The sequence below is a fragment of the Crinia signifera genome, chromosome 8 (genome assembly GCF_055691185.1).
Source record: "Crinia signifera chromosome 8, ASM5569118v1, whole genome shotgun sequence".
NCBI classification, from domain to species: domain Eukaryota; kingdom Metazoa; phylum Chordata; class Amphibia; order Anura; family Myobatrachidae; genus Crinia; species Crinia signifera.
In genome coordinates this window covers 97015388-97034628 of record NC_139224.1, presented here as the reverse complement: position 1 = coordinate 97034628, position 19241 = coordinate 97015388, and the positions used below count along the sequence as shown (strand labels likewise).

General features: G+C 41.3%; 1 protein-coding gene across 1 annotated transcript in view; it reads right to left on the bottom strand.

Annotated features, from left to right (window-relative positions):
- The window catches only part of LOC146026288 (coagulation factor XIII B chain-like), a 75158-nt gene that overhangs the window by 29960 nt on the left and 25957 nt on the right, over positions 1-19241 (bottom strand). The window contains exons 4-6 of the mRNA XM_083156815.1: positions 12343-12448; positions 9895-9971; positions 1932-2117 (exon numbers count right to left, since the gene is read on the bottom strand). Of these exons, the coding sequence (XP_083012941.1) occupies positions 1932-2117; positions 9895-9971; positions 12343-12448 (369 nt within the window). The remainder of the gene's footprint in view (positions 1-1931; positions 2118-9894; positions 9972-12342; positions 12449-19241) is intronic.

Genomic DNA, 19241 nt, shown 5'->3' with positions numbered 1-19241 from the left:
GATATGTAAAATGATATATTAGACAGTTTACACTGTTACTTGTAATACTTATTGTAACTGTTACTGTTTTTCAATAACAAACTGCAACAGTTATTTCTTACTTATGTATACAGGATTGTCTATCTTTGTATATGCACTGCAAAGAGAGCAGCATAAATCCAATTTCATGTATTTCAGTGTCACTGTGTGAAATATAACACTGCATAATGGCCTGATCGCAGTGCAAATTTGTTCTCAAAATGGGCAAAAAAATGCTGGACTACAGGTGGGGCAGATGTAACGTGCAGAGAGAGTTAAGGTGGCCATACATCTACAGATTTATTGTCCGGTCTGTCTGGTTGGAACAAAATCCTGGTAAAAGATGAGATCAAATGACAGTTGACCATTTGCTTTGAAATGCTGAAAAACTGTCATTCAGATATTACCAGGTGTTTGTTCCAACCGGCCCAATCTGACAATCGATCTGTAGATGTATGGCCACCTTTAGATTTGTGTGAGTTATTTTGTTTCTGTGCAAGGTAAATACCGGCTGCATTATTTTCACATTGCCATTTAGATTTCAGTTTCAACACACCCCACCCAAATGTAACTCTCTCAGCACGTTACATCTGCCCCACCTGCAATGCAGCATTTGTTTTGCCCATTTTCAGAACAAATTTGTACTGCGATCAGGTCTGATTAAGGGCCATTATGCAGTGTTATATTTCACACAGTGTCACTGAAATTCCATTTAGAGTATTTGTGCTTCTTCTATTATAAACACGTTCAGGAGAAAACACACAATATTCACCATGAAAATGGGTCAATTATTAGGGATTTTTTCTCCCACCAAAGTCATTCACTTTGCACTAGGACAAGCTCGTACTGTTATTTACTATGCTAAAGTATATTAATGAACCACTCTAAGACATCCTGACATAATTTTAACTAGATCGGAGCATCTTCATAGTTTTCGTCATTTTCACCAAAAAAGTGAAACTTCAGGCCTCTTGCCAGAACAGAAGATGTTGACTCAGATCAAAATGCTTTTGCACGTTTCTTATTCAAGTCAAGTCACAACTTTTCCACACTAGCCGATTTTGAATTTCTCAATTTCAGTTTTTTCACTCTGCCCTAATGCACAGATCTCACTGATCTGTGCATGGTTCTGCCAAACTCCTGAACCTTTTTTTAGATTTTAGTTAATATTTGTTTGAAAATTCGGGCCATGTTACATTTGCTATTTTGAAAACATCTGGATGAGATTTTTGAAGTGCGATTTTTTGGTCACGGTAAAACGTGTGATTTTTACCATAAATCACACACTACTACTGTACATGTGCGATTTTCAGTAAACGTGCTAATTCTGCCATTTAAAAAAAAGAAATGACACATTTCAAAAAATCGCACCCTATTATATTTCACCCCTGATTATGATTTAGCTCAGATATGGGGAACCTCTGGCCCTCCAGCTGTTGTTGAACTATGCATCCCAGCATGCCCTGCAACAGTTTTACTATTTGGCCATGCTAAAACTGTTGCAGGGCATTCTGGGATATGTAGTCCAACAACAGCTGGAGGGCTGAAGGTTCCACACATGACCAAGCTGGATTGTACTCGTTTAAGGCAGATTTGTTACAGTTTCATGTAAGTTTTGATCACAATTTTATTAACTAAAAAATATTTATTCATTAAACGTATTTAAATAATGGTAGAAGTATTATAAACATTAATTTTACACAGACCATGGTCAGTAAATGTGACATGCATGCAATAAATTGCTACTGTAATTATTTCTTGTGTGTTTCTCCAAAGATATAAAGCATCCAGGAGGAGAGCAAATAACTTTGAATGTAGCAGCGCAAAATATAATTCACTAAAGTAGCTTTCACCATGAGGTATTAGAAAAGCTTACAAATCCTGTGGAAATGTTTGGAATAACGTCACCTCACCTGTACAAGTTGGAGGATCAATATTCCAAGTTCCGTTTGAGGTGCAGAAAATATCCGATGGCCCATTAAGCTTATGCCTTGGATTTTTGCATTCCAAATATATTACATGACCTGCAGTAAAGTGCTCATCAAACACAGTGGTCAAAACTCTTATGCTGTCATCCTTCACTGGGGGACATAGGCGAACTGTTATAAAACAAAATATGGATAAAGAGAAAAAGGTATGTTAAAAAAAATCCTTGGAAATTCATTTTATTTAAAGTAACTTAGTATCATGAGAGACAATTTGAAGGAATACATTTGGTGGAGGGAAATATTTTGGTCAAGGTAGTGCTACATTAGTCTTTCCTTGTATGAAATGTCACTGTATAATGGTCATGCATCCAAATACTTTTGTCCATATAGTGTATGTGACACTTGTATATTGCATGCGGTGGGACTGAGTCTTTTTATGGAGCAGAACAGAACTTATATTGGATAAAAACTGCTGCTGCTACATAGTAGCACTTGACACATACAAATGCAGATACTAACTCGCACATAGGGAAGCCAAGGGCATTTTTTCAAACACGGGATTTGGGATTGAAAAATGCTCAATCCCGGGATTCCTGGGATCCCAGGATTGGCTTCCCTAAAAAAACACCCCGGTCACCCCGCATGTTTACTTACATTTACGGGTGCGGCTAGGAGCTGGGTCGCTGGGTGGGCGGGCTAAAGTGGCTGGGAGCCAGGTTGATGGGTGGGCAGCCTGAAATGGCCCGGAGCCGGGTTGCTGGGTGGGCTGGCTGAAACGGCCAGGAGAAGGGTGGACTGAAAAGGCCAGGAGCCAGGTTGCTGGGGGCTGGGAGCTGGGTTGCTGGGTGGGCGGGCGACCTCATACTGCCAGAAGCCAATGCAACAGTCACAGAATGGTGTGGGCAGGCAGCTCAAGTGCCCTGTGTGGCTGTGTGGCCTGCGCAGCATGACCTCTAACCTCATCACGCTGTGCATGAGTGTGACAGTGTTAGAAAGAGATAGAGAGCAGGAGTGTTAGGAACAGAGAGAGAAAATCTCAGGAAGAGACAGAGAGTGATAGTGTCAGAAAATCAGATTGACAGTGTCAGGGAGCTAGAGAGGGGGCGGTGTGAGAGAGAGAGAGAGGGAGAGCAACATTGTAAGAGAAGAAGAGCAATAATGTCAGGGAGGGAGAAACCAACAGTGTCAAGAAGAGAGAGAGCAACAAAGTCATGGAGAGAGAACGACAGTGTCATGGAGTGAGACAGTGTCTGGAATATATTGAGAGCAACAGTGTCAGGGAGGAAGAGAGAGCAACAATGTCAGGGAGAGAGAGTGACAGTGTCAAGGAGAGAGAGAGCTCACGCAGCTGTTTCCTGGCCTTGAAAAAGTTGTGTGAGAAGTGAAACACGTGTTGGTCTATATTAACTGAATGTTAATCAGCAGAATAATGTTTTTACACTAGTTTAATGATTTGTAAATTTAAACCATTGAAGCTGCAATGCGCACCACAATAAATAGAAAATTGTGACTTCTCCAGTGAGTTTACTGGATTTAAGCAGCAGAGGGCAGCAAAGATTAATAGATTTATGTATTTATATGTAATCTGAAGATCTATATTTGGCCAGCAGAGGGCAGCAATGCTCCATTTAACTGATCTCTACAGGGGTGATTTTGTGTGGACACCTGATAGCAGCACTACTTATAGTGAGTGCTACGCTGATATAGCCAAGGCCGATCAGATTCTAAGTGATCAGTTCAAAGTGATATTACAATAGTTATATCGAAGCTGGAGTTATACAGGAGTTAAACAGAAGGGAAACATAAGAAGAACAATGGAGACTAACCTGTCAGCCAACTCTTCTGCTAAGGACCACATTCATCTACCTACTTGCTCTGTATACCCTTCTGACTATATCATCCACTCGCGCGTCTGGACCACCTTGCTCCATTATTGCTACAAAGATCATCTGCTGCTCCCTGAAACATGTGAAATCTAATTTTTAATGACCTTACCACTGTCTTAATACTGTCTTTCATGCCACTGTAGTATTCGCTTACATTTTCTTCCTGTTACCCCGCACCGCATGCTATACCTCTACTATGCACAGCCTGCCAGCAGCAACCTACACAGTGTGCCCCATTTCCGTGTCGCTCAATAGAGTAAATCTAGCATATATCTGTACGTGTCCTATATCTGTACTGTTTTACTTGTCTACCTATCTGGCTGGTGCAATCACCATGTGGCGACACTGAATGGCTGCCTGGGTGCTGCACAGCTCAGTAATTATATGTTCCCCATGTCTGTGTCCCTCATTAGAGTACATCTAGAATATATATATACCTGTGCTGTTACTGGCTACCTATCTGCCTGTGCAAGCACCATGTGGCACAGCTGAATGGCTGCCTGGGTACTGCACAGCTCAGTAAATATATGTTGTCCATGTCCCTCATTAGAGTACATCTAGTGCATATGTGTATGTGTGATGTATATCTGTACTGCCATTGTTGCTCGTTCTGACAACCCTTTGTATTACAGTATGTGCATTATTTTTAATGTCTGTAAAGCGCCTTGAGTCCTGTTGGAGAAAGTGCGCTATATAAATAAAACTTACTTACTAGATATTACATTGTCTCTGTGACACAATGATGTATTAGATTGGTATGGTATAATTGGTGGATGATAATAGAGGCAATATAGCTAGAATTCTATCTGCCACCTATACCAATACACTAAACAGCTAATTTGTGTACACCTAGAACAATAATCTAGGGACAATTATATGTCCAGCAGAGGGCAGTAAGGCCATATTAAATGATCATCAGTGACTATTATAAAGCTAATAGGAGATAATAAAGTGCACACCCAAGGCAATCCCTATTACGTACTGATAACCCTCTACAACGATTGCAAGCCCCCATCTGCATTAAACTAGGCTGAATTGATTCTGACATTTTCAGATTAACAAGTGTATTACTTCAATACATCACCTCTTTCTCTTTCCATTTATTTCACTAAAACACCATCTGTGTGTATATGTATGTTTGTATGTGTGATTTTAACCTCTACAATTTCACTGCCATCTCCCACGACATATTCTAAGGGAGTTTTTATAGTATGAAATATTAGAAGTTTAATTTTATATATATTGTGCGTCTAGTGCGCTCCTAATTAACAGTCCCTTTTTTCTCTTTTGTGGATACTTTGCCCCAGCTATGCCAACCTGTTTATCGCCTATTGGGAGGAACATCAGATATGGCTGGGAGGCGAGCTGGGGGTGGGTCTGGTATCCTGACAACGTTTTATATATGATATCCTATTCTTTTGGGATAAAAACGAAGAAGCACTAGACACTTTTTGCAATACCTTAAACTTAAATGAGATGTCAATTAAATTGACGTTTTCTATCAGTCAGGAAAGTGTTTCCTTTCTGGATCTGTTGATATATACAAATGATGGAAATCTTGAAACTAAGACCTATAGATAGGAGACAGATTCCAACAGCTTTATTGAACGTATGAGTCTACATCATCAGAACTTGCTGGAGAGTATTCTCTTCAGCCAGTTTACCCTTATAAAAAGGAACTGCACTTCAGTATCTGTGTGTGAAGAACAAATAGAAGAAGTTTCAGCAAGACTCCTAAATAAGGGGTATAAAATGGAAAACCTAGAAAGGGAAAAAATAAGACTGGAAACTATTAAAAGAGAGGAGCTCTTGAAAGTGAAGGAGAAAGAAACCTCTAATGATAAATTTCAATGGGCTTTTATCTCTCGTTTTGGTTCGTGTTTTAAAGATATTGAAAAGATTTTTAAGTCCAATTGGAAAATTTTATCACAAGATACCATTTTTCAGCTGAACTACCCTCTTTTCTCACTTTTATTTATAAAAAAGCACCATCCCTTAGGGATAAATTAGTCCACAGTCGCACGGAGTCTGACATTAGACAAAGCATACGCACAAAAGGGTTTCACCACTGTGGTGCATGTTTGATGTGTAGGACGGTGAAGAGCACTTCCAATAAAATGACAAGCTTTTTAATAAATGGGAAATCGTATTTAATTAATGAGTTAATTATGTGTAATTCTAGAAATATTGTTTATGCTATTGAGTGTGTGTGCCACCTGACCTATGTTGGAAAAACTACTAGAAATTTAAGGGTCAGATTGGCCGAACACATATACAATATTAGAAAAGATGTCAATGCGCACTCTGTGTAGGCACACTTTAAGGAGATACACAATTGAAAAGGAATAAACTTCTGGGGGATTCAACAGGTCCTGCCAAAATTAAGAAGCAGAGACCTGGACAAAAGATTATCTCAAACCGAAATGAAGTGGATTTTTTTACTAAAATCCTTAATCCCCAGAGTACTTAACAGCGATTTTTAGCTCAAATGCTTTTTAACATAGTTTTATTGTTTTTTAGCTCTTCATCGTCTTTACTATTTTAAATATATTTTTATTCTATGTATGTATTTTATTCATCTTATTGCTTTATGTATATTTGCATGTTTCTTTTAGAATACCTGATCATTAATTGTATGGACTCAAGCACTTTAATGTTAATTATTATGGACCTCCAGATAAGGTCTAAGTATAACTGGAATGCAAGAACTAAGGTCTATTTATTTGGACAAATGTTTCCACTCCCCGCAATGACTGATGGACCGTAAAGGCAACTTCTGGCCACTCTGGAACGCATAGAGATCCGCAAACTTAATCTCTGGGAGTGGAGGATGACGTATTTCCACTTCCGGTCTCACAAACACGTGGAGACTGGGAAGGAACTTCCGGTCATGGCGTGACTGGAGACATTTGATCCTGGACGCTAGGGTATTTAGCGCAAATATGAGTGGGTATAAATATGTGGAAAATGCATATAGATACACACTTCTGATGAAGGACACTTGATGAACGAAATAAAATCAGTCTTTACTTTTTAAGAAGTATTGCACCAATTGTGTGTTTATCTATCTCCAATCATCCCAACCTTAAAAACCCTTTGGCTGTGGGGGGGGGGGGGGGATGTATTTTTATGGTCCATCTTAATTGCATGGTAATTAGGTGTATGAAATAGGATATAGCGCTATTGGTTAGATAAATTTTCTTTCTGCACGTCTATTGTTTGTTGGTGGTTGGCAACTCCAATATTAATATATACATTGCTACACATCTTTCATTTTGCATTCTGAAATAATTTCCTTTGTATTGAGAGAGAGAGAAAGAGTGTCAGGGAGAGAGAGGGAGTGTCAGGGCAGAGGCGGAACTACCATTGGTGCAGCAGGTGCATTGCACCGGGGCCCCTGACAACTAAGGGGCCCACTGCTGCATAAAATCATCAATGAGTTATTGTGAACCTGGGTTGGGGTGGAGGAGGGGGCCCAGATAATATTTTTGCACCTGGGCCCACAACCCACAAGTTCCGCCACTGTGTCAGGGAGAGAGAGAGTAACAGTTTTAGAGAGAGGGAGAGGGATGTCATTGTTGGTGGTTCATGTGGCTGCATAATGAGTCATTCAATGGGCGGTATTCAATGAGCCTGATTCGCCATGTTTTTATGGCGAATTTGTGCTGTTTGGCGAATTTTGGACTAAAACGGTGAATCACCCTATTCAATGACCACATGGCGAATACATTTGAAGGTTTTTTTTGCCATGATTCACCGAGTAGCAATCGCTATCTTTTGATGGAGAAGTGGAATGTGAACTTTTAAAATAAAGTGTTTTGTTTTTTACATTTGGTGTAAAAAAATCAGGAATTTTCTTCTGAGGAGGGGCATGCTATTTTTATTCATGTGCCCGAAGCGTGGCGAGCGAAGCGAGCCCCGCGAGGGGACGGTATTCTGTGTCCCCTCGCGGGGCTCGCTACGCTCGCCACGCTTCGGGCTCGGTGGCTCGCTACGCTCGCCACAGGTTTATATCCAACTCCATGCCCACTTGGATAGTAGGGGTATGAAAAGGACCCCTTTTCCCATTGAATTCCATGTTGAAATGGACTCAGTCCATTTTAACATTGAATCCTATGGAAAAATCGGGTCCATCGCATCGCATCGCATCGCATCGCATGCGATTTGGTCGGGTGCGATGCGATGCGATGGACCCGATTTCAAAATCGGCAGCCCAGTTACTACATAAGTACCATTTTTTTTTTTACACAGCAGCCAGCAGGGGGCGCCGGAGCCGAGTCGCTCATTACATATTCATATATTCACTGCACCCGATCGTTACGATCGGGTATAGTGAATATACGGTCCCCTGCTGGCACCCCCGGGGGGCAGCCTGTGCTGCCTGGCACCCGGGGAGCCCAGCTCCCCCCCACATACGCTCTGGGGCAGGCAGAGAGACTACCATCTCTCTGCCTGGCACCCTCCTCAGGCTCCCTGCGGCATTCGCCGCAGGAGCTCATATTCACCAGTCAGGGGCAGCAAGCCCCTGACACGTTGAATACCGGAGCCCGCCGGCTCCGGAACGTGGCGAATGTGCAGCGAATCCTAAAAATGATTCGCTGCACCTCGCAGGTATTCTCATTGAATACCGCCCAATGAGTCACCAATACACACATGCAGATGTACCAATATACAGTATCTTACATAGTTACATAGTATTTAAGGCTGAATAAAGACTCACGTCCATCCAGTACAACCTTGTTGTATTAGCTTCATCCCTTGTTATACATAGTGTATACGGATATGTTTAAGGACAGATTATGATTATTGTTTGTACCCCTGAATGTTTTTAACCAATAGATGTTTGTCCAACCTTATTTTAAACGTATTTATTGTGTCTGCCGACACCACCTCTCCAGGAAGAGAGTTCCATAGTTTGGATGCCAGTACTATAAAAAAAATGTTTTCTTCTAATGGTACTAAATCTTCTTCCCTGTAATCTAAACTCATGACCCTGATTCCTTGATTGCTTCCTTACAGTAAAAAGGAACATCTGACAGTTTCTTATATTGGCCCCTGATATATTTGTACATGTTAAGCATGTCCCCCCTTAAACATCTCCTTTCTAGCGTAAACAATCCTAAATTGTTCAATCTGTCTTCGTGGCTTAAATTCTCCATTCCCTTTATAAGCTTTGTTGCTCTTCTTTGGACTTTTTCCAATTCTATGATGTCCTTTTTATAGAGCGGGGCCCAGAATTGTACTCCATATTCTAGATGCGGTCTAACCAATGCTTTGTACAGTGGCATAATTACATTTGAGTTCCTAGTCTCCATACCCCTTTTTATGCATGATAGTATCCTGTTCGCCTTACTTGTTGCTATATGACATTGAGCATTACACCCCAGTTTATCTATTTGGACTCCTAGGTCCTTTTCAAGTAATGAATTACCCAATGCCTTCCCTGCTTAGGTTATAGCTAGCACATTGATTGTCTCCCAAGATGCATAACCTTCCATTTATCCACATTGAACCTCATTTTCCACTTTTGTGCCCACTCATCTAATTTATTAAGATCGCTCTGAAGCGCGGAGACATCCGCGGTTGATCTAATTACTCTGCTCAGTTTTGTGTCATCAGCAAAAATGGAAACAGTATCTGCATGCTAAAGGGCTGACCTGATAAATCATGAAATGAACATCTGAAACAAACTGGCTGAATTATATTATGTTCTTGAGCTGTGTGAGGGATATATTGCATAGTGTCTACCCAGTCTCATGTACAAAAGTTAGATTTCCAAGCACATACTGTAAGGGTGGATTTGTACTAAGTAGGCCTATTACAGCCGATCTCGTGTACGAACAGGTACGACCGGGATTGGCCTTAACCAGCCTGAAAATACGAACAGAGAATATGTAACTAAGCTATGGACAATAAGAATCTACTTATTAGTTTAGCACTTGCTAGAGGATAATAGATAGTATCTGATTGGTTGCCTATAGCAACATCCTATCTGAAATAGAACTGCCATCTTAGTAAATTTCCCCCATTGAGACAAAGCTAATAGGGTGGGTAATAATTACCTTCACAGTGTGGAAGCGCATTTGTCCATCCTGATGCAGTGCATTCCCGCTTTCTCTGTTTGCTCATCATCTGATACCTAGATTAGAAACATGTAAATGGAAAGAACAACACAGGTACTTTAATATTTAGCATGTGCTGTATATTAATGAATGGTGCCAAAGTAATGAAAAAGGAGCTTATTCAGGTCCGTACACGCGCATGCGAATTCGCAGGAAGTGCAATGCTTTGGAAATGCGCATGCAGGCATGATTTCATTGGATACAGAAGCTTCACAAAGGGAGAGGGGGTAAATTGGGTTAATACACTACTGAGGGCTTCTGTGAGGCCACACCCCTGCACATGAAGCCATGCCCTTTTTCAGGGCATGCATGCTTTATACATGTGTAGGAGGGCTCTTGGCCAATGAAACTGACCCTTGAACAGTCAATGGCTGGAGGGTATCTGGATGGCTGACAGAAGATGTGTAGGTCGACAGTCAATAGGTCAACATACATTTGGTTGACATGGTCATTAGGTCAACTCAAACAACAGGTTGACATGGTAGTAGTGGGTGTTAGATGTGATTGTTGCACTTCAATGTCTGCTGCCTGAAGTCAGTGTGCTGGGGTGTTCTCGGCACTCCATGAATCAATGGTGAAAAAGGGGTATTTCACCGCTCCTCGTTTGAACTTAAACTGCTATTGCGAGTCAATCAATTTAAGTGTCAATTTAAGTGCATATGTGCACTGGTGCCTAAACGAATGCACAGAACTGTTAAAATCGCTATACATGCCAGTGATATTCATAAGCCAGTAATATATACATTACTGGCACCAATGATATTCATAAGCCAGTGATATATACATTGATGGCATATGCCAGCAGTGTATATGCTACTGGCACCACTGCCTACCAATAATTATTTACTGTATTTATTAGCCAGTAATATATAACCGGCTGTCTCAGAGCAGGTCCATCTGTCCGTGGCTCAGCTATTTCAAATGACGCTCCGGCTTGCAACTCCTGAGCCAATCGGAGCTAGCCGCCAGGCAGCCAATCAGGTGCTGCCAGGCTGTGAGCTTTGATTGGCTTGTGAGTCATGAGCCGGCACATCATTTGAAATAGTCACGCCACAGATGGATAGACCTTCTCTGAGACATCCGGGTTTTCCACCGCTCTGCCCCAGCTGTCTCCTTTACCGCAAAGTGCAGTGCACAGAGTAACTTCCCCTGGGAAAGAGCATAAAACCACTGGCAAATAGCATTTAATCTTTGGCAAAGGTCAAGAAAGCCCTAGCAATGAGCATGTAGGTCAGTGGCACTTATGTGGCATAATATGTCATGAGAATTACCGTGTGTGGCATAATGTATAAAGGGCATTACTGTGTGTGGCACTGTGGGGCAAATTTTGAATTAGGAGTGGTATTATGTGGCCCACATTATTCTTTTCATGGGTGTGTGGGATAGGCCATAACTGTAAAGCTTTCATGGGGGCTCTGAACACCCTAGCACCCACCATGGCTGTGACATAGAGGGGGAGGGGAGGCGGGGGAAGTGAGTCCCACTACCTCTCCAGGACCACTTTAAGCACTGCTGCCCACCAATATATATTAAATAGGCAGTAACGTAAACATTGCTGGCGCAGACCAGCAATGTATACTACCACTGCCACTGGCCACCAATGTATATTTTGTATGGCATAGACCAGCAATGTTTATGTTACCGCTGCCATTGCCTCAATGTATATTTATTTAAGGCGGTAATGTATATATTGCTGGCGCAGGTGAATGGATTTCTCCCTACGTGCACAGCTGCAAATCGTAGCCACGCACATGGGCAGAATTTTGCCCGGGCAGGGCAGCGTAGGGTGGGGTTTACCTGAACACTGGGTTCTTAATATACGCAGTCCATCGATCAGTTCTGAACAAGGCCCCAAGAACAGAAATGCACTGAATAAAATGGCCCCTGCTCCCACCCTTGGAATTCAAACCCAGACCATTATTTAAATAGCCTTTAATATGAAAGATTTTCAGAAAAGTCCTTTGCCTCCTAAAAATCTTCTGCTCTTTGGCAAAATAGCTCAGTGTGTACGCACTACTTTGGTGAAAGATATATCTATCTTTGGCAAAGTCTTTTGAAATTAAAATCTCCTAGTGTGTATGGACCGTAACCCTGTTATAGTCAAACAATTTGTGAAGAATGGCAGCCCTGATAGTTGGGGAGAATGGTTAGCTGGATCAGTAAATAAGGAGAAATCTTACAACAAGTGACAATTTCTTTTGCTAAATGATTATAACAAAATATTGAAAAAAGAAGTACAAGTAAAACTGATATATTTTATAATGATATGATGATCATGTCTGTATGGCATTTGCAAGGAATAATGAAATGAAACATCTTATTTATGAGGTTTGAATTTCTACTCATCAAACTCTTCTTTATTTGTTGACAACATTTATGTAGACTCACCCTTCATTGCACGAGTATTCTACAACAGCTCCAAATACAAATGAATCTTCATTTTTTAGCTCAAATGTGCCAAAATCAATATCGCCAGGACTACCACATGATCTTTCTGTAAGGAGAATACATTAAAGAATATCTAACAATGCAAAAATATAATATATACAGTATATACACGTCTGGCACTACCTGTATCGGTTAGCAGAGTTGAATGCTGGTCCAGGTGCCCATTTGAACAGATCTCATCTAAAGTCTCTCCTGAGGAAAGATACTGTTTTCTGTTTCCTGTACATTTATGCACAATATATAGACCTGATGAAATGGTCAGTTTGGTCTTGAAATAAGGAGAAGACAAGCCAAAGGCGAGTCGAGCAGCGCTACAAATGAATGATGATAACAAATATTTGGAAATGTATCACAATTTTACTTAATAAAATATCATATGACATTAAATACAATATTACAATAAATAATACATAGTTGGGTAAAAGGGAGGGAATAAAAAGTAAACTGGAGTGAATATTAAAATCAAATAGCCAAGCCTTGATGGATGGGTGTGGTATTGATATTGTGATGTTATCACTGGTGGAAAAGAGATAAGTGCACAGAGTATTAGATGTTGGTAGTAGCAATGTCCACACCACAGGGGAGATCCACACACTCTAACCAAGGCTGGGTAGAGTGTGTGGATCTCCCCTGTGGTGTGGACATTGCTACTACCAACATCCAATACTCCGTTTCTTTACTATTGGCGGACACCGTGCGCAACTCAAATACAGGTGAACACATTTGGATTCTATCTTCCACCTATTCATATGAGGACCATTGTGCACGGAAGCCTTTTCATCTCCATCATCCAGTGGCAACTTTTGGGGTACATCGTTCCCAGGACTCCTCCGGTGATATAAATTACCATCCACTCACCCCTATTGGAGGACTGAATACTCTGGTGAGCATAAAATTACCCTTGACCCTCCAGCGGTTATCCATCTAACCGTAACCATCGTGAGGACATTAACCTGGATATTCTTGAGAGAATTGAACCCATCACTCGGTAACGTGCACTTACCTCTTTTCCACCAGTGATAACATCACAATATCAATACCACACCCATCCATCAAGGCTTGGCTATTTGATTTTAATATTCACTCCAGTTTACTTTTTATTCCCTCCCTTTTACCCAATTATGTATTATTTATTGTAATATTGTATTTAATGTCATATGATATTTTATTGAGTAAAATTGTGATACATTTCCAAATATTTGTTATCATCATTCATTTGTAGCGCTGCTCGACTCGCCTTTGGCTTGTCACCCCCCTTTTTTTCTCCTTTTCACAAGTGGGGAGTGACTACCCCCACATATGAGCAGCAGCTTTCTTGGGAATACAGTCTCGGTACAAGCGCCTGATTATTCCTAGTGAATAATATTTTCCTGGTCTTGAAATAATTTTGACATGTAAAATTGTTATTGTTACTATGCACTTCCAATACAAATGAATTATTGAAAATCCATGGAGTGTTGCCTATCTATCTCGCAAGGGGCCATCTACTACAACATGGGAGCTGCTGTATGTATGTATGTATGTATATATATATATATATATATATATATATATATATATATATATATATATATATATATATATATATATATATACATACATATATATATATAGGCAATTACTGGCACTCCAGGAAACACAAGTTGCAGCTGCCCGGGTGCTTCACTCTATGGGCCATAGTGAGCACCGATTAAAGTCTGACATGCTACAAAAATAAGAGGCCGATGACCTGCTTTACCAGGGGGAGAAGCATAAAGGACATGATCGTCCATACCGATATCACTGGGTTTACAAACAGCACTCAAGCTCAACCCGGGGCCACGTTTCTCACCAAAAAGCCCGGTTGTTATAAGTGCGTGCAATGCACAACATGTCAGCATATGGACACAGGTTCCACTTTTCAAATTTCCTCAGCACCAGGCACCTTCAAGATACGGCATGTGGTAACATGCACTACATCGTACATAGTCTACTTGCTGCCGTGCCCATGCAATAAGGGCTACGTCGGCAAAACCATCAGGCCCTTTAAGGATCGAGCAGCGATGCACCGCTCCACAATCAAAGCGGCATTAACCAACAAAGGCAAGGGAAAGGTGTCCGAGCATCCAGTAGCCAGGCACTTCGCCGAAGAGAACCATAAACTAAGTGATATCAGACATCTGATAATCGATCACGTTCCGATACAACGCCGAGGAGGTGACAGGAGCACCAGGTTATTACAGATGGAGGCCCGGTGGATATTCAAGTTGGGGACTGTGTTCCCTCGGGGACTTAACGAAATAATGTCTTTTAATGGACTTCTACCATCTGTCCTGTCCCACAGCCAGTGGCACCTCGAAACATCTTCCCGGGTTTACATCCCATACAGGACCTCCCCACTAGCCAGCTGCTGCCCTAGCGCTCCATCGATTTAAAATTCTGTAGGATCAGTTGCGCACCCCAGGATACTGCCCATTAGCTATCACAGCGACCCCTGGGCAATTAACCTTTGCCCACCAGCCACACAGCGATAACCCCTTTACATGTGTGGCACCAGTAATATGTGAGCCGGCCAGACATTATGTCGCGCAGTCCCGTACACCGTGATCCTTTTTAGCCTGCCCAGCCAGTAAGTTCAAGACATTGCCCTTTAAACATTGTTTTTAAATCACTGATACGATTAGCAGCTCATCACGCTGTATTTGACATGTTGCTGCGCTAACTGTTTTGTGTTTCTTGCTATTAACCATTTTTTATACACTGTATTCACTTTCACATCTGTTTACGTGCAGGTTGCCTTGGTAACCAAGCGTTACGTGAGCCGGACAGAAGAACCGGAAGGAGAGCATGCATCACTTCCGGCGACACGTCGGCCACGGACGCAGGTGACGGGCTCCCGCCTCTGTCCTCTCTCACCTGATAAAGGTAAGAGTCTTACTTGTGTTTTGTGTCACTTCTGCACCTTGAAAACGGGGTTCCCCCCCGAAACGTCGGTCTTTGTTTGCACAGTTTGATGCGTTGATAAAAGTTATTTTTTACTAGTCTCCGGGTGCCGCCGTTGTTCTTTCAAGCCTGCATTCCCTGTATTGGAAGGCACCGGAGCAGGCTGCACAGCCGGGAGTGAGTGCCGGTCCGCCCACCCACGCTATATATATATATATATATATATATATATATATATACATAAGTTTACATATCTTAGCAGAATTTGTGAATTTCTGCCCATTTGTCAGAGAATATGAATGATAACTCACAAACTTTTCTTTCACTCTATGGTTAGTGGTTGGGTGAAGCCATTTATTGTCAAACAACCATGTTGGACTGCTGAATGATCACTAAACTCTGCAGCAAACTTGACATAATTTGTTGCAATAAACAGAGCCGGCCCTAGCCTAAATTACGCCCTAGGCAAGATTTTGACTGTTGCCCCCTAGCACCGCCACTAGTTCCGTCTCTGACCCTGCTCCCCTTTCCCAAGATCATCAACCCTCATCATAGCAGTCATCATTTTGGTGCTCCTACCCGCAATATTTTAAATTGGCTCCGCACCGAATGGGTGCGCTGTTTCTAACAGGGGTGTGTTCTTGCTGGGAAGGGGCATGGCCATACAATAGTACCCCCAATTCAAATTATGCCACACAGTAGTGCAACTTTATTCACATTATATCATGCGATGGTGTCCCTTATTCACGTTACATCACACAGTAGTACCACTTTACCTTATGTACATTACTCCTCATATTATTCACATTATACCATTAGAAAAAAATCCTGAGAAAATATTGTATTTTAAGCACCTCCATTGCCACACTGCAACTCAGCATAAAGCAGGGTGTGCTGGGCAGTGGAGAAGAGCTGCAGCTGCTGCTGTCACTTAAGGGGATGGGGCCCGGGGCCCCCACTGGGCCCTTCCATCAGACTTTGGCCTGGGTAATTTGTACCCCCTACCCCTTTTTCTTGGCACCCCTGATAATACCACACAGTAATGCCCCTTACACATGACACACCTTATTAATGTTCTTATAACATAATGCCCCTTACACATTATGCCAACCTTTATTAATTCCCTTCATACACATAATGACACACATAATGCCCCTTACATATATGTCACACATTATTAATGCCCTTATACACATGACACACATTATGCCCCTTACACATATGTCACACATTATTAATGCATTTATACATGACACACATAATGCCCCTTACACATATGCCGAACACTATTGCACAACCAACCCACCCACAGACAGGACTCGCACAGCCGCTAACAGCCTCACTCACACACACAAAATAGGCATGCTGCATATCATTTTAATCAGCAGAAGCTGCTGATGCCCCTAGGCATTCCAAATGCCCTAGGCAATTGCCTAGTTGGCCTATGCCTAAGGCCGGCTCTGGCAATAAATCTGATACTTCCTATCCACTGAACTGAACAGTGATAAATAAAACAGGAGATCAGTATAATTTGCCACACTCTGTATTTACAGTAAGTGCTGCATGTGTAGAACTCTGATAAATACTTCCCTTTAACTATCGTTAGACATGGCCTCCACTGATTTCCTAGCACACTAGGCTTTTTGTTTGACACAGCAGTGTTATTACTGTAGATTTCACAACCCCACCTGGACTGTTTACACAGGCAGCAGCCTCACCTAAATGACAATCTGCAGCCCTTAGGTGTGTGCCCACTTGCTTCCCCCCCCCCCCCCCCTGTGTGGGCAGATCCTGCTAGACCCACTCAGATGGAACAATGGTTCACTATTGTCATGTTATTTATATTGGCACTATCATTTTCATATATGCACAAGTGATAGTAATTAAAATGACTCTCATATTAATAGTTCTTGACATTTATATGTCCACTCAGATGTGTCCTCATTCATTAACCACCTGAGGTGGAGATGTCATGTATTTACACCATTGTCATCCCTCATATACAATTAGCATTATTAGCATAAAAAGGAAGACCATGCAATGAAACACAGTCATGTATAGATCTTATGTATTAGAATATAGCACGCTTTACTGTTTTATGGTATATTGGATTAGGAGTAGGAACACATAATGGGGCAGATGTATAAAACATTAACAAGAGATAAATCCAAGGGTGATAAGGAGAGATAAACGTCCAGCCAATCACCTGCTAACTGCCATGTTACAGGCTGTGTTTGAAAAAAGTCAGTAAGGAGCTGATTGGCTGGACGTTTATCTCTCCTTATCACCCTTGCATTTATCTCTTGTTAAGGCTTAATACATCTGCCCCAATGTTCCCAGATATCCCATTAGACTTCCGTCTTTGCAAACCTCTTGGCTTTAGCTATGATGCGACCTAAAGCACCTTTTGCTAAAATTAAAGTGCTCAAAATATGAAAGCAGTGCAATATATTGGCAGTATTAGCAGTTCTGGTCATGTACATTTCTAGGCAACATTGGCACGGGTCTATGGTAACCTAGTTATATTTTGGGTGCCTAGGGTTCTCAGAAATCTAATAACCATTCTCTTTGTAGCTCTGTGTACTGTATATCCATGCAAGCCAGATTGGTAAATAGCTCTTCAATCACTGGGATATAGTAATGTACAATCAAAACCCACTCCCACTTACAGACACAATGAAATATGATGCCCAATTCAGTATCAGATACTGTCATATGTGATTTTTTTACCTGGAAAAAAACATAAGGTGCACATGTAATAGGGTGCGATTTCTGAAAAGCTACCATTTCTTGGTCAAAAATGGCAAAAATCGCAAGTTTTCAGAAAGTTGCACATTTTATAGTTGGCAATTTGCAGTAAAAATCGCACGTTTTGCTGTGAACAAAGATCACACATCAGAAATTGCTTCCAGATGTTTTCCCATTTAAAATAGTAAAAACTGCACATGTAATAGGGTGCAATTTTTACTGCAGCACTACTAAAAAATTGCCCTGGGTCTGGCTGGTGAGTTTGACAGAAGCATGTTCATATCAATGAGATCCGTTTGTAAAAGTGTTTAAAGAGTTTAAAAAAAAGGCACATTTAACCCTTTGAGCGCCAAGTGAATTAGTCAAAATAGGTGTGAAAATTCCCAAGCAAACTTTTTTATTCATCATAATGACTTGTGATGTTTACCATATATAGGAAATGTAATAATTTTTTACACATTTTTTATTTGAATTTACATAACAAATGTCAGTGACTTGCATTATTAGCATTTATTTTCAGCATCTCTCACAGCGATGTTGGTGCTCAAAGGGTTAAAGCAATGTACATTGCCATGAGATTGTAATAGCAGTAAATATGAGTAGAAAGCTTTTTATGGACAATGTGAGCTGTCCTCTACCATGAACAGATCATCATTTCCTCATTAGAACTACATCATTGAATATTGTTACAGTATTTATTTACTGCAAGTTTTGCTATTGAAGATCTTAACTAGTAAGACTGCCTTTCATCTTGCCTTCATTCACTGCACTGCATGACCAATTATTCTGTGGTTTATTTACGTGGATGCTGGCATAAGGTCAGAACCACAGGTTATTTAAATTATATATGCAATAAGACTATGAAAATCACGAAATGACAATTGGCTTAAGGTGCCCATACCAGGGCCGTTTTTTCGTATGGGCTTAATGGGCACTTGCCCAGGGGCCCCAGGTGTATAAGGGCCCTTTTCTGATAGCTGAGGATCCCATTTTTCCAGGGATACCAGAATTTTGAAAATCGGCCCTGGGGAACTGGAGATATCCAACTTCAAAGCAGCAGTCCACATTAACTTCTGCTAATTACTCATTTACTTCCCAGTCATATTTCTCAGGTTCTCTCTGACTTGGTTTTTCTGAGAGCATAGTCCAAAAGCTGGGACTCTCCCCTT